Source organism: Phoenix dactylifera, chromosome 13, assembly GCF_009389715.1.
Source record: "Phoenix dactylifera cultivar Barhee BC4 chromosome 13, palm_55x_up_171113_PBpolish2nd_filt_p, whole genome shotgun sequence".
NCBI lineage: Eukaryota > Viridiplantae > Streptophyta > Magnoliopsida > Arecales > Arecaceae > Phoenix > Phoenix dactylifera.
Genome location: NC_052404.1, coordinates 11,476,478 through 11,492,615, shown reverse-complemented (window position 1 = coordinate 11,492,615; position 16,138 = coordinate 11,476,478). Strand labels below are relative to the sequence as shown.

Here is a 16,138-nt window from a genome sequence, read left to right as displayed (position 1 = left end):
GATGGTAATCGAGTGCGAATGTGGGATACATATGCCCCAACTGAAAACAAAAGACCCTTCCATTGTGTGATTTTGTTCTCTGTTCCGGGTTATAAATTCTTTTGTCTATATTAATGAAAGCCGGATGGCTCCCCTTTAGCCTATCTTTATCATAAAAGAAAGGAAAAAAATTAAAAAAAAAAGTTAACATCAAAAGAGAAAGAGAGGAGGAAAAAAAAAGAGGGTTGTCGCAAGAAAAAGTAAACATGCAAGCAGACACAAGAGGACAAGCCAAGCCATAAAAATACGATACTTAACTTTTGGGTAGAAAAGGATTTAGCATTGAGCAGTAAGAAGTTACAGGACGAGTGCAATGCCATGGCAGACTCTCTCTCTCTCTACGTTCCTTCTTTTTGACTCAAAAGCGGCCAAGATTTCTTGGAGATCTTGATGCTCTTTGACTGGGTCAGGCAATAGCTTATAAGGAATTCTAAAAGAAACTTCTCTCAAATTATCGATGTACAATTCTTACACATATGTAAGGTTATGTGGAGTGAATCGTGCTGACATGAACCGAGATGGGCAGTGAAGGATTTCTTGGTGCACGTAGCAAATACTGATAGAGCCAATCGGGCTATGTGCGCTCAGTGTTAGGACTCAGGACCTGTACCTCTCGAGTTTAAGGTGAATATAAATATTGTATGTACTCGATCTTTCTTGCAAACCTCTAAAACAAATCTAAAACATATATAACTTTGTGATCAAAGATCAACTACTTATTGTAGATGGGTTAAAAGATAGAGGCCATGCAGCCACTAATTTCTAAATAGATGAGAAGATATATGCCTAAGAATATTTGATTGCCTCCAAACTTGCTTGTCCTGCACACATGCAATCGGCCTCATGGCCTACAAGATTATAGTGGGGATGATGCCATGCAAATAAACAGAAGAAAAGCTCGCGGGTGCCATCAACCCCACAAACCCTCGACACTCAAACCCCGTCCTTATCAACGTGAAGGCTCCTTCCAAGCAACCCCCACGATCCAACATTCCACCATCAAATCAGTAGTGGAGACGACAAAGCTCTTGTTTTGGACTGGCCTGCCTTATTCTATTTTGCTTTGATTGTTCTTGACGTCTAAGTCCTCTATTTGTTATCCCAATCTTTTGGCTCCTTGAGGATACTTGGAGACCTAACCAAAGGTCGCATGCAACAGTGACAGCTGAACAGCCAAATCTAGACTACAAAACTTGATTTCGGTATGTTCTCGAAAAGCTGGATACTGAGGTTTTTATGATTTGTTAGTTTGTTTTTTTGAACAAGTTTTGCCAAATATATCCAATTAAACTTGTTCTAGTTTTATATAAACTAATTTAGTATCAGCGATACCGGCCTATATATACAGTGGAAATCGGCTTAATTAGGGTTCATATATGGTTGGCTATTGTATTAATTTGAAGTCTAAGTTTGCGGTCCGGTGACATGCCTAGCATACCCATTATTTGAAAGATTACATGTAATCAACGAAAGATTTTGGATCTTACTGACAATGAACAAGATTAATATTCTTAGACTTAAAATATTCATATTCAATGAAAGAAAGAAGGTACTTAGTCCATGCTAAAAACGATGAATTGACTCAAGGCATCCTTGGACAGCAATAAAATGTTCCCAAAAATTAAATAATTAGGCAACCCTTTTACATCCTTCACCTACTCAAATCTCTTTAAGAATTAAGAATTCTGATAATAAAATTTAGGATTGCTATCGATATATGCCACCTTTATTTATTTGTTTTCTCATCGACTAACCCTGAGACAATTCAATTAAAGGTTACAAGATTCTACTGTTGGACAAAACGTCTAACTGAACATCCATGTCACAATGAGAGTCAACTGCCAACTAAGCACATGCTTCTATATAATAATACTTCGTAGTGCTAGTAATTATAGCAAGGGAATTCTTCTGATCGAAGCTTCCGAAAATATCACCTTTGCAGAGAGTTAGGATGCAAGAAGCCAGAAGAGAGAGATACGGGATGGTAAAATAAAAGGTCAGTTCATTGATTGAATCATATCCTGTCTATTGATTGAACTGAATAGCTCTTCAAGGTCTCTCTCTCTCTCTCTCTCTCTCTCTCTCTCTCTCTCTCTCTCTTTCTCTACATTTCCTATCTTTTACTCTCTGTAATGCAGATACTCACTTGTCTACATCCATACAATCATAACAGTCCATTGCTGAAATCAATACGGGAGCTCAACAACCGCACATAGTTGTAATATAAACACCATTTGATACTTGAATGCAAGGAAGAACCCATGGAGAGATGATTCACCGAACCTGGTTGGTGCTGGTTGCCGGTTTGCTCGGGTGCAGTAACAACAGTACTCGGCTTACAGTGTAGTTAATTAAGACCCCTTGACAACCATATATCTGTTTACTTCCTAGTGTATAAAAGGGTGTCCTAATTAAGGCCAGGCCCATGCTTCACGACCAACCACGAAACAGTTCGTCTATTCCTGCTGCTCTTGCTTTATTTCTCTTGCATACTTTCCTTCAGTTCAGAGAAATACCTGAACACTGTCAGCGCTACATTCCATTCTTTAATATCACCTTATTTTTATATTTCACAACTTACTCTCATCTTAGGCACGACACCCCATATATGAAGAAGAAAAGAGAAACCAACACAACTAATGTACATAAGATAAAGACCGCGGACCACCATCCGTGAGCTCTCCTGGAGCTATACAGGGAGATAGATCTCCATCGTTAAGCATAATATATACTATATTACATACTTGGAATCTAATGCAGACCGGATCGCATACGATGACGGCCATGATGGTGCTCATGCGAGGCAACGTGAAGCAGAGAGCATGGGAATCTCTTTCCCACTCTCCATCTCTCTCTTTTTTTCCTTTCCTGTTTCACCAAGGAGAGGAGGGCCAACTCATAAAGCTAAAGCTGCTCCCTTAACAGAAGATGACCGGCCCCCTCTCACGCCTATTAGTCTCTCTCTTGGTGTAACCCCACAAATCCACCACCAAGATCATCCCCTCTCTATAACCGTGTGGGCTACTGCTCGCAGCCCCAACAAGGGTTGCATCTTGGCATTTACCTTGAAATTCCGAGCCTCTTCTCCTTTGGATTGCACCACTCATACACCCCTTTCTTTCCCTTGCTTTATTTTCCTCACTCTCTCTCTTCTCATTTCTCCCCCAGGTTTCCATATCTACTGATATCGCTTCTCCTCCCTCCTCCCTCCCTTTTTAGTTGTACGTGGGCAGTCTGCCTTTATTCTCACTAAGGGTGGGGGAAGGGAGAGACTGCCTTGGTCCTCGCGAAAGCAGACGAGAACCCAGATTCCCTGTGGCACGGACCCATAAAAACAAAGGAGGGTGTCTTTGGGCATTTCACCATTGCGCTTTCTTTCCCTATTCTTTTGCTTCTTTGGTATTTTTTGTTTTCTTTGCTTTTCTTTGTTTCAGTGCATGTGTGCGTGAGGGTATGCTTCTACGACTGGCATCGGTCTTAGGTTACAATATTCTAACGGATTCTTGGGGCTGCATGGATTTTAGTGAGATCTTGGCTTCTTTTCAGTCACCACATTTGCGGCTTTGGTACAGGGCCGAGTAAATAAATAAGAGTCTAAATGATGGGTCAGATTAAAGAGGAAAAAAGTGAGGAAAAGCAGTGATTCGAGGCAGAGCCCAAATCAATCCAACAACGTACTGCTCAAATAAAGTGGTTGCCGCTCTGTCTCCTGTTTGTGTGTGGGGATGTCCATGTATGCACATCAATATAGGTTTGGTAGCCGATGAGCACAAATAGCCATTGGAGATTAAAGAGAACAGATGCAGTCCATGGCCGCAATATATATACTTTCCTCCTAGCACTAATTCTAATCTTTTAAACAAACTTAAATATATCAAATAATTGATCATCACCCCCCCCCCCCCCCCCCCCCCCCCCCCCCCCCCCCAACTCTTTCTCCATGCCCCCCTCTCTCTTCCCCCCCTCCTCTCTCTCTCTACATTCAGACATAGTATATATATACATACATTATATAAATGTATGTACGTATTATGTTATATGTATTTATATAAGAACATGCCCTACAAAATGCTAAGTGGAATTAGAAAGACAGACTCGATGATTCAATATAACATTACATAACATTGAAATGGTGGGATCTGTAATACTAGGGCTTCTTTTTTTTTTGTTCGATTGCGGAATAGGGAATTTTCGGCCTCCAAATGATCAGAACATAACGTTATAGACCAACTGAGTTTGCAGGCAATCTATCTCTAAAATACTACAAATGTGCAATGCATGATAGCGCATGAATGAATACAAAGTTACATGAAAGAAATGCTGGTCAAAGATGAGTGCGCGAGTTGGCAATGTGTTAAAAAGATGAGAAGAATGCTGCAACAGAGCTTTAATCTGCGTGCGGTCATACTTAAAGACCAGGAAAGGCTTCAAAGTAGGTTGCATCAATCTTAAAGTTGTGAGAAGTATTTCAGATTAGAGTTTTATGTCAAATTAGGCTTCATCATCTCAAATTAGAGTTTTCTGTGAAGGTAGAGATACCAAAGTGTGGGGAGTAGCTGCACCTTCCAGACTCCAAAGAACGAATAGGCAGCGAGAGAGAGAGAGAGAGAGAGAGAGAGAGAGAGAGAGAGAGAGCGAGAGAGAGAGAGAGAGAGAGAGCGCTATTTTAAATACTAAAGTTGCAAGATCATGAAATGCCGAAACCGTGGCTACTCCTATACCAAACCATGTCAAAAAAGAATCTAAACCAATCCATATTCAAATTATACTAACATAGATGACATTTACTCCCAAATGATGTCTAAATTGAGAAAGCCTATGTTTTCCAGCTTCCATGGTCAATGAAATGCTGAAGCCTGCTTGAGCACACCAGAGCAGACACAACTCCTGCTTCTCACATCCACGTTAGTTATAATTGCATCTGATAAATAAGCATACACTTCAATGAACAATTCGCATAGAGATACTTGTAAAACTATTGGGGTGCTACTGTTGACAGAGATCATCACATGACAAAACAATGAGTGCTGATGTTCACAGGAAATAATTATTCCAGAACACAATGCTCCTGCTCATTTGTAACAACTAGCTCTGCATGTCAGAGATACCAAGTTCCATGAACTTGCGCATGCACCACATTTTTGCAACCATACTATGAGATACGGGGGAAAAAAGACGTAGGAAAACACCAACCCAAAATAAATCAAAGACAAGAGCTGCCTACCGTTTCTAAAGTTTTTCACAACTTGTTGAACGGATGTCACCCACCATTTTAGACCTATCGAGACCGATCGATGCAAGTTCAGAAAGGTTTTTGTAGGACTAATCAGCTACCGTTGCTTCTTCTCCTTTCTCCAGTCAAGCAGTTCCTTCCGTGAAGCCATTGAAAAAATTAAGCTTCCAAGTATATGGTTACCACGAACTACAAGAGATTGCCAGCTGATGAAGAGTTGAAACCCGAGAGGTCTGCTGCCCAGCCGCCGCCGCCGCCGCCGCTGCTACCGCCGCCGCCGCCGCCGCCCCAATATTGATCATTTCGGGGAACGCTTGGGTACTGTCTAGGCAAACTGAGCCCCCGTCGGTTGTCTTCCATCTTCACTGAAGCCAGCTGTGTGATGAGCCCAGAGCCAGTTGCCTTCATGTGGACCGGCCCGGCGAACGCTCCGCCAACGATCCCGCCACCTTCTCCGTCAAAAGGGAAAAGCCCAGGAGCTGGTGCCGGTGGTGGCAGCGTGGGTTCTAACCCTCCCAAGAAAGGGAACTGCTGGATCTGCGGAAGCCTCCACTGCTCCAACCCAACGCCAGTACCGCCCGAGCTGCTGCTGATCCCCACCTGATAGTCGACCACATCGGCCGGTTGGATCCCGGCAAAGCTCAACCCGATGTTGGGCGCGTCATAGTCTGCCAGTGGGTGCAACGAGGCAGCCATGAACGGCAGCTGGGGCGGCATAGAGAGGTTGGATGGGATTGCACCGCCGATACCGACCGATGCGGCAGTGGAGGAGGTCGAAGAGGAGGCGCAGGCCTGGCGGTCTGCAGCGCTGGCGGTGGCGGCAGCTGAAGACTTGGAGGAGCTACTGCCGGCGGACTTGGTTCGCTTGTTGCGGCGGCAGCCGCCACCAACTGGGACGTTGCGAAGCGCCCCGCCGCGTGTCCAATAGCGGCGGCACGTCTTGCAGAAGTGGCGGGGCTGTGACAGGGAGTAGTTGTTGAAGTAGCAGAACTTGGTGTTGGTGGAGTCGCAGCGCGGGCACTTGAGCGCCGGCTCCGGCTGGGGGATCTTGGCCAGGCGGGCGCGCTCCGCCATGGATCCAGGCCGGATCGAGCCAGCCATCGGGCCCTCCGGGCGCGGTGCGACCGCTCCCGTAGGGAGCTGGGAAGCCTCGCCGCTGCCGCCACCTCTGCTGCTCCCGGCCTGATGATGCGCTTGCTGCTACATCAATTGATGATAACAAAAAAAAACAGAAGATAAAGGAAATTATGGTTACTGGTATATTCAAGAAGAGAAAAGTGTGAGAATATTTCTGGCTTTTTTTATGCTTTATTGATGAAGAAGCTACGGAATAAGTTGAAACTTCGGGAAAAAGAAGGAAGGGAAGAAGAGAGGAGAGGAGGGGACTCACCAGGTTCCAGTTAGGCGGATCTAGGTAGACAGGAACAGATGGAAAAACCATGGTTGGATGGAGGGTTTATTTTTGGCTTTGTTTCTTTTCTTTTCTTTTTTTTTTGCAAAAGGTTGATGGGGTTTATAGATGGTGGAGAATCACACGCACAAGGGGTTTCAGAGAGAAGAAAGCAACGAGAGAGAGAGAGAGAGAGAGAGAAGGAGAAAGAAAAGAAAAGGAGGGAATTTATTTCCTTTCTTCTGTGGTGGCTTTTATATTTTTATTTTCTGAGGTAGGGTTGAATGAGCTGATACGGGGAGGGAGGGAGGGAGGGACGGAGCGAGAGAGAGGGAGAGATTTCCTTAGTCACTAAGTTTCTAAATGAATTGCTGTGGATCAGTGGGAGGGGTGAGTGGATACTTCATGCATGGAAAGTTGAGATAGGAAACGGGTACAAGGGGGAGGGTCCATGGAAGCCCTAATAGTATTATTATTATTATTTAATGTGAAATGGTAAAAAAAATGGTGGAACAGTAAGCAAACATACGAAAAGGAAAAAGGTTGGGCTTGGTGGTGGGGTGTGGAAGGGTCATCTTCGACTCTCTCTCCTCTCTCCTAGCTTGCATGTAGGATATATATATATATATATATATATATATATATATATATATATATATATATATATATATATATATATATATATATATATATATATATATATATGAAGATCATAGCCCTCTACCATGTTTTCTTTGTGCTTTCGCTTTTTCATTCTTTTCCTTTCTCCAAACTCTACATATATAGTTCTCTAAGAAAATGTTCGGAAAGCAATGCACACCTGGAATTTCTACATGTCATGCTCTGTGTGAATTATTTGCTAAAGTCAGGAACGTGGAAAACCCGATTGCAAAATATTCATATTATAAAGCTTTATGACTGTAACTTGTAACTATGAATGTGATATTAAGCTAAGTGCAGCATAACATATCCTCACTTGATCTAACTCATTTTTTTTGTGAATAAAAGCAAGCTGTTCTCAGCAGCAAACAGGAAGAAAAAATGGAGAAGGCTTGCAGGGATTGCTCCTAAAAATAATTTAATAGATAAGGGCGAGGAGCTACCTTTGTCCAGCATAAATCCAATGCTTTAGACTATTGTTGCTGAGAAGGAAAGCCTAAAATATCAATATATGCTTCAATGTATATATGTTATTAAGAGTTCTTAATTCGTTCAAAGCTAAATTCTTTTTCTTCTGACTTTGTTGGCCATTAGAAAGTTTTCTGCTTTGATGCAGCTGCACAAATATATTTTGTGAACGTTCGCTAATCAAGTTCTTATTATAGATTTGTAACTCCAAATTCTAAGAAGAATGGGGCAGTAGCCTTAGAAGATTATATTAATCAATAAAACTTTTCTCTTTTAAGTTTATCGTAGAGTCCTCTTTCCTAAAGAGTTCGAAACAGATGGCGCAGAAACAGCACAGATGTGTATCATTACCACCAAGAGTGCTAGGAAGTAACAAAATCCAGATAGCTTCACAAAGAATTTAAAAAATCCACATTGGCAACTTGAGCAAACATCATATAGCTCAACATGATAATTTACCAGTTTGATGCCAAACACCATACATATTTTTTTTGTGGATAAAAACGGCATTTCATATACTCTAACGTGAGTACATCCAGCCATATCTGAAGAAAGAAAAGAGTATAAAGTAGGAGGTATCTCTCCGACCGATGTCCATATGATCTCTCCGAAGTGCCGGACAACATAGGAGGCAACCCAGTTGTGAGACACGAGGCTGAAGTCGGCAGCCCTCACCGACTTCAGCCCCGATTCAATTAGGGAAGGAGCCAGAACAAAGGATCGCGATGGCGATCCTCTCCGGCTCCTCCGTGGGGGGGGGGGGGGGGGGCAAACGGGGCAAGGGCGCCGCGGGAATCCCGCGGCACCCCTCCCAGTCCATCCGCGGCCGATTCACGGCCGTGGATCTCGCTCGACCGCCGCAATTTTCGCGGCGGAGGACCGTTACGATGGGGCGATAAAACCCCATCTATTCCTTCCCCTAGGGCCACCCCAAGCCTCTCCTCCCTCCTTCCCTCCTCCTCCTCTCCTTGGTGACCGGCATGCCCTCCCGCCCGATCAACCATCCGAAGCCCCTTCGTGGGCCATCCCCTGTTCCAAGATTTGTTTTGGCTGTCGGAAAGCCCCACTGCCGTCGCCGCCACTTGACCGCCGAATTGAGCCACCTGCGGCCGGGATCCGCCGCCTCCGTCGACCGCCGGTAAACCCTTTCTTTGGCTCTTCGTTCCATTTCCATTTGTCCTTGATTTTTCCCCCTCTGTTTTGGCCCCAAACCGAGACCACTCTCGGTCTCTTCCTCCCTGTCAGCCACCGCAACGGCCGCCGGCCGCCACTGCGGCCGGCTGGCCGTCAACCGGGCAACAGCCTCTGGCCACCCAGGCCGGCCCTCTACCCTCTTTCCTCTCCCTTCTCTCGGTTTCTATCTTCCCTGTTCATGGGGGGGGGGGGTTGGGGAAGATGATGGCCCTTACGGGCCGAACGGGGCCAAGCATGGGCCCTGTTCACCGCGGGCCCAACTTGGGCCCGATCCCAACCCGAAACTCGAAAAAAAAAAATTCGAAACCCGAAATCCAGTTCAGATCCGAGCCTGGAATCCGAACCCGAACCCGGAACCCGAAATCCGAACCCATTTGGCCAATAAATGGAATTTTGCAGTTAAACCCTTGGCATTATATTATTTCACAAAAGAGCCTTCTGCAAGTTATGTTTGATCCCTATAAGAAAGATTATTACATAAGAGTCCCTAAATGTATTCGATTGGTCCCTCCACTAAAGTTTTATTATAGAACAGTACCCTATAATTAAGTATTAGCCCCTGCAATGCATAAATAATCCATTAGAGACCAACTTTGGGGGCCCTATTGGGCTGGATCTATGCGGGCCAATTGGGCCATGCCCGATATGGGCCCTATCGGGCCATGCCCATTATGGGCCAACTCTGAGCCCTGTTGGGCCATGTCCAATAGTATTACTTTTGGTTTTGCTTAGCTCTGAAATTTACAAAGAAATTAATTAAATGTTAACAGGTGAACTTGATCCGCCTACCTGAAGTAGGAATTAAGCGAGAAAAGGTAAGTAACTTAATACTTCGAGTGTGATTTTCAAATTATTTGATAAATAGATTAAATCCTGATAAATGTTTTGTATTCTATAAAATGGGTCTGGCATGCTAAATTTTATTTGAAAATTATGCTTTGAAATCCGTAAACTATGACTGAAAAATTTATGAAATCTGTTTTTATATATATGTATTCTCAGCATGGCTATGATCTGTTTTGTTCTGTTCTGGCCCCGCCAATGGGGATTATACGTTGGACCTGTCGACTTGTAATATGTGAGGAACCAGTTTCGACACCGGGCCACCGGTGATTAGAATAGTGGTTTCTGGACACCGGCTGCCATAGGTGGATAAATATAGTGGATTTGGCACTTTTGTGCAACACCGGCTGCCATCGGTGGATAAAAATAGTGGATTTGGCACTTTGTGCAACCCATGCCACTGGGTTACGTGGCCGTAGCCTATCATATTGAGATTCTGATATCATATTTTTGGAAAAATGATAATAAGTTTTGAAAACAGTAAAACGATGTTATTTATTCCAGACATTATCCTGCATTTTGATTTGATATGCTCTGACCCCACTTTGGGGTATTTTGTAGCTTACTGGGCTAGTGTAGCTCATTATTCTGTTTTCTCCACTTTTCAGATCCAGAGGCTTGATCTCACAGGATTGAGTGCGCTAGATTTTCCGACGATTTCTTCAGTTATTGATCCTTTAGTTAGATTGATTAGAGTATTTGACTTACGTCAGTATATGTTATTTGAAATTTTGTAAGATTGCTTTTGAACAACTTAAATATTTATATCAGTTTTAAGCATCTGTGATTGCTTTGATATGATCTGCTGCCTTGCACGCCTGCGCGGCCCGCCGTGCGAGCGTGCGGCGTCTGCCGCGCCTCGGGCTTGGGGCGTGACACTAGTCTGCTGCACTGTTTGCCTTCCGAAAAATATGTAAAGACTGAAAATCGCTCAACTCCTGATCAGCCAACCTACGAGTGTCACGGATAAGAGGATGACCATCACTATATCTGTCCAATCCTCGAACCCTGTCAATCACCACAGAGGAGTCCCCCTCAAGGCATAAACGCTCGGCACCAAGTACCTGCCTGGCATAGGATATCCCTTCCCAAGCTGCCCGCAGCTCCGTCCCAACAGCAGTAAGTCCATGCGTACGACGGCCACCAGCTGCTATCATTCTTCCGAGATGATCTCTAATCACAAAACCAACACCTCCGGACAATCCGTCCACCGACATACTACCTGGGCGCTGTGGCAGTGGAAAGAGTATCCCATATGTCCCTGGCCATCCCAGAAGAGAACCTCGCAGCAACTATGGTGATCTCCCTCGCATGACGTATCGCTCTGTCCACCACCATCCTCGGGGTAACCTCCTGCCCTCGAACAAGCTAGCATTCCTGTCCAACCAAATATAATAAGCCAAATATGCCCAGCTGATGTAGAACCGATCACGAGAGAGGTGGCTGCAGCGGTGACGATGAGTTGATGTAGATCCGGTCACAGGAGAGGTGGCTGCAGCGGTGATGATTCACTCTTGGGATGACTGCCGTGGCTTTAAAATAGGAAACAGAGGAAGAGGGAGGAAGAACAGGAGGAGAAGAAGAGAGGAAGAGCAGCAGAGAGGAGGAGAAGAGGGAGAAGAAGAGAGGAGGAAAAGAGAGACGGGAAGGGAGGAAGAGAGACGGGGGGAGGAAACCTTTAATCCTTCATTAAAACCCTAATCATGAAAATAGTCCCTTATATATAGAGCCCAAATAAACACAATTAACTTAATACCCCCTTACACAGAAATAACTCCTAATAAGTCCAAAAATAATACAGATAAGCCCTAAAATGCAAACAAGCCAGAAATAAAATAAAATAAATATGCAAATAAGATGGTGGACTAGGCGGAAAAATAATCAGCTCTGATGTCCCCATCACTAGCGAATCCCTGACTCGGCAGTACTAGGCCTCCGCATGAAGACCCTCAACCAATGAATCAGATCCTGTACCAACTCGACTGAGTGGGGCAATAGGTCTGATGATCTCCTCCAAATCTTCCTGGCTCTGGAACACTGCAGCAGAACATGATCAATAATCTCCTCGGTATCTATGCACACCTCACAATCCTGAGTGATCCTCATCCCACGCCATGCTAACAAGCTCCTAGTTGGTAAGCAACCCCATGCCACCTTCCAGATGAAGAGCGTCGCACGCGGGTGAATCCGCATCCTCCAAATCCATTCCTTCTCTATCTGCCGGTCTGGCTCTCGGCTCATCAGCAGGTGAACTAAACCTTGTAACTAGGCTGATGATGTAACGTTAGTTCAATATAGGATTAGGATGATAGTTATGCACTTATTTGCGATCATGGCGCCAATGCCAAGACACATTAGCCAACTTCCATTCACCTGCACGACTTTTTATGCATATACACAAATAAACATTTTTTTGTTAAAGAGATATGTACTAAGAAACTAACCAACAAAGAACCTTGTTATTGAAAACATAACATATGTACTCTAGCCATCATCACGTCCTCTTGTACTGGTAATTCAACACCATGCAGTGTCCTTTTTGAACATTTCCACCTAAGCTGTCAGCATCTTGATCACTACCTTCAAGTCATCCATACAAGTCCTAGCATGCATGCAGCACTTTCTCAGACAACTGGAACTCTATGAATCTTTGATAAATATGGGTAGGATGTTATATGCAATCTATTCATGCCATAATTTCTGTGCAGAGTGTAAAGTTTAAAAACATTCTTAAATCTAGAGTTAAAATTCTTCACATTCTCACTTCCAGCTTCTTCTTTTTTTTTTTTATTTGTGCCAATGAGATTGATTGGCTCCGTTTCCAGCCAATTCGGTAATTAATCCATTAGTCACTGTGACACATACCAGAGTTTCAAATCATAGAAACCTAGGTTTTCAACGATGCGAGTAGATCACGAGCCAATCCAAAAAATAGTTGGTATAAAATAATATCAAATCTAACATTAAATAATTTAAAGTTATAAAAAATAAAGTACTAATTAATAACAGCTACACAAGTTTAAGTGTGCATAACATAGATGACATATTTCTAACAGGATAGGTCTAAAAATACGATCGAGTTGGATAACCAATCCATATAAAAACTCAATCTAGTTATCGAGTTGACTTTCTTAGTTTTTGATCAAATTATTTACTTTGATATGAGTAATTTAATCAATAATCTAACAATTCCGGCCTGAATCGAACAATCCTTGAATTAGATCATCAAGTTTCGTGGCATTAGGCAGTATTGACCGAGAACAGATGGGTCCTTGGTGATTATTTCGATGAAGGTAAGATGTCTGAATGTTCGACTAATGCCAAAAGACTTATAGCGTGCGGCAAATGAGTTCTTGCATCATATTTTAAGTGCAGTTGGAGTCCACCCTCCAAAAATTGAAGCGTGACTTCTAGCAACCGGACCTGCGGTTCATATTCCACGTGAAATCGCTATCTCTTATAGCAAAATCCTACCGCCAAAAAGTTAAAGGGAAGCAACCTAAAAATTTCCAGGACAAACCAGAGGAGCCCTTTCCAAATTTTTCCTTGGAGCAGCGAAGAGGGCAAGAAGTATAAAAAAAAGGAAAAGGCCGAGAGTCTCACGGACAACATGAGAGAGAGAGAGAGAGAGAGAGAGAGAGAGAGAGAGAGAGAGAGAGAGCGAACGACGGATATAGCGGGAGAGGATGAGGACAACTCATCAGATGCTCCCGGTCGGGGAAGTGCTGCCGGACGTCTGATTTGTGGGCCCCAGCCCGAATATTATGGGCTGGTCGAAACCCCACCCACGTTGACGCCTGGCCTCACCTAATCACAAATATGACTTCGTCGCGCGCGACCACATCCCGCTGTACACTGTACCCACACCTGCCATCTGAACCTTCTGATTGACGGGCACATCATAAATAATCCCTCCAATCCATACTCACGTATCTCGGTCCAAGGTTTCAAATTTAAATCATCGCAACATTATAATAACTGCTATAACGTCACTGAATCATGGCGATCATCAGATTATCATCTAATTATATTATAACAACCACCATATAGCAAAAGAGATCCGGTTCGTTCTTCACCTTATCATAAATAAAATAAAATAGAATAAATTTATATATTAATAATATCTGCAAAAAATTTGTTTATACAAAAAAAAAAAACTGATTCAAGTGTAGAATGTTGTATATATTTTTAAGAATTTTTTTCATTCTAAAAATTTAAATTTGCACGAATATTTTTTTAAAATTTATATTTATTTTTATACCTTCGTAAAATATTGTTTTTGCATAAATGCCCCTAGTATACGGTTTTTCTTATATCGTTAATAAAAACAATATTTATTTTAATTAAACATAAAATAAAATTTTGAAATTATTTTTTTAATCATCCATCGTAATTTTTTTATAAATATTTTTTTTTTACACATCTACACCATTTTAGTCGTTTTAATTTGAAACCGTTAGTTTTTTAATGATGTTAGATGGCGTAGGTACATATACAAAATTAAGGATAAAAAAAAGTAAGGCAACAAAATAAGTATTTTACAAGAGTATATGAGGGTATTCATGTAAAATTCGATCTTTAAGAGAGTATTTATGAAAAAAAATATGTATTTAATATAGATATATATTGTTAGAAATAGAATGTTATAGTTCACTGTTACCGTTAGTCGTCAGTGTCCATTATTAAGGAGAGCCCCGGAAAATAACGGAAATTATTATACGGAAAATGACGCTGTCAGAGGGGGGCCATCAAACCGGGGATAACCGCGTAAAAGAAGGGGAAACCTTATGGTGGGCCCCATTTAAAGAGCCCATAAACCCATCCGTCCATCGCTCCGCTTTGTCAGTTTATCGGTAAGTTGATGACGGGCATTATGGGTGGGACGAACCGACCGGGCCCACCGTTGGATGAGTGTCGAAGATTGTGCGGACTTCCGGCACGGGACCATGGATGAGGTCCACCGATTAGACGGCCAGGATGGGGCCACACGGTTGTAGGGCAGGCGTCATCACAACAGGGACGGAACATCGACGTTGGCCCCCAAGTGGAGGACCGCAGCTTGGGCGGTCGCCATCAACCCGAGTACAGTTAGCTCAGGGGAGCCCCTGATGTCAAGGACTCCTCGGCAAAATTTCAACCCTCCGATCTGCAATGATTTGGTCTGCGATCTCGACGGCCACCTTGTATGTGGGGGGGATCCACACGGTTGACTCGGTGTACCGCAAAGACGAAGTCATCGAGACGTTGATGGGAGAACAAGAGTAAGGCAGGAGGAATTTGAGTTCCTCCAACTGAGATCGCTACATTTGAGACTAGTGTAACGATACTTTTTATAAAGAAGCTTGCTTGATAAGCTTTTAGAAGTTAAATCACAATGGCTTTTTGTACCATTTTGCGGTTTCACTCGCTCAGGGTTATCTAACTCATTGAGTAAATAAATTATGAAGTAACTCGAAGCAAACCAATTGATGACAGTTTATTCTCTTATATTCTGAGATTTTCCACCACTTCTACTTCATTGGAAGAAAGTGAATTGAGAATATACGCACGAAATGAACTAACAAATCCCATATTCAAGGTTTTACACATGATTAGCTGGTTCTTAGGTTGGTGGTTCAGAGTTTTGCTAATGTTTCTAAACTGAAAGGTTAAGAGGACTTGTTTGTTGAAATTCTAGAGGATCAAAATAACATTAAAATGGATATTCTATATGAATTGGGCTAGTTAATCTGTCCAGCCTCTTTGTTCATAAAAGCCCATCCTAATATTAGCCTAAATCCTATTTATGAGAATATGAGCGGAAAAAAATCTATAGAGATTTTTTTATCTGGTAGGATTTACGTCGAAGAGAGATTGAATTGATGCGGACCTTACTTAAATAGATTTAAATTTATAATATAATAAAAAATTCAGTCCAATCCTACTGAATTTTTCAAACAGGCTCTAATTTCCACCGGGACTGATGTTGCACGGGCTGCTGAAGCCAAGTCACAAGCAAAATGGCTAAGCACACCTGAAAGGCAGTTCTATCAACTCTGCACTTCTCAGTAGCCTTTAAGCTCTCTAACTTTGTATCTCAAGATCTAGTTTAACATAGGCCATAGGCCAATACCTCTAACTTTTTCGCCAAATTGTCACAGTGTTTCACATCACTGAGCCACTTGCACCACATGCAGTTGCATCTACAGAAGTCCTTGCTGCATGCAACAAAAAGCAATAGTCCCACGACCACAGAATCGCCTTAGAGGAATTCAAACCCAAGAACTCACCCCACTGGAGGGCGAAAGCCGTAACTTCTCTCCAAGTTGTTG

At 42.9% G+C, this 16,138-nt stretch overlaps 1 protein-coding gene across 2 annotated transcripts; it reads right to left on the bottom strand.

The window, feature by feature from the left end:
* Positions 1-4,964: 4,964 nt before the first annotated feature.
* LOC103699288 (dof zinc finger protein DOF5.1-like) lies at positions 4,965-7,055 on the bottom strand. Of its 2 annotated transcripts, none has more exons than XM_008781324.4 (2): positions 6,663-7,055; positions 4,965-6,472 (listed from the first exon to the last, which is right to left on the bottom strand). In XM_008781324.4, exons 1-2 carry the CDS (start codon positions 6,711-6,713, stop codon positions 5,462-5,464), a joined length of 1,062 nt encoding a protein of 353 aa, XP_008779546.2. In that variant the 5' UTR covers positions 6,714-7,055; the 3' UTR covers positions 4,965-5,461. The 2 variants fall into 2 exon arrangements, with proteins under 2 accessions (XP_008779546.2, XP_008779547.2); XM_008781325.4 differs by having other exon boundaries at positions 4,965-6,469; positions 6,663-7,053.
* Between the last annotated feature and the right edge of the window lie 9,083 nt (positions 7,056-16,138).

Excerpts from the sequence above, each read along its gene's own strand:
- LOC103699288 (XM_008781324.4), bottom strand. The coding sequence starts at position 6,713 with ATGGTTTTTCCATCTGTTCCTGTCTACCTAGATCCGCCTAACTGGAAC. Across the intron at positions 6,473-6,662 it reads ATCCGCCTAACTGGAACCTG|CAGCAAGCGCATCATCAGGC; the intron begins GTGAGTCCCCTC and ends CAATTGATGTAG.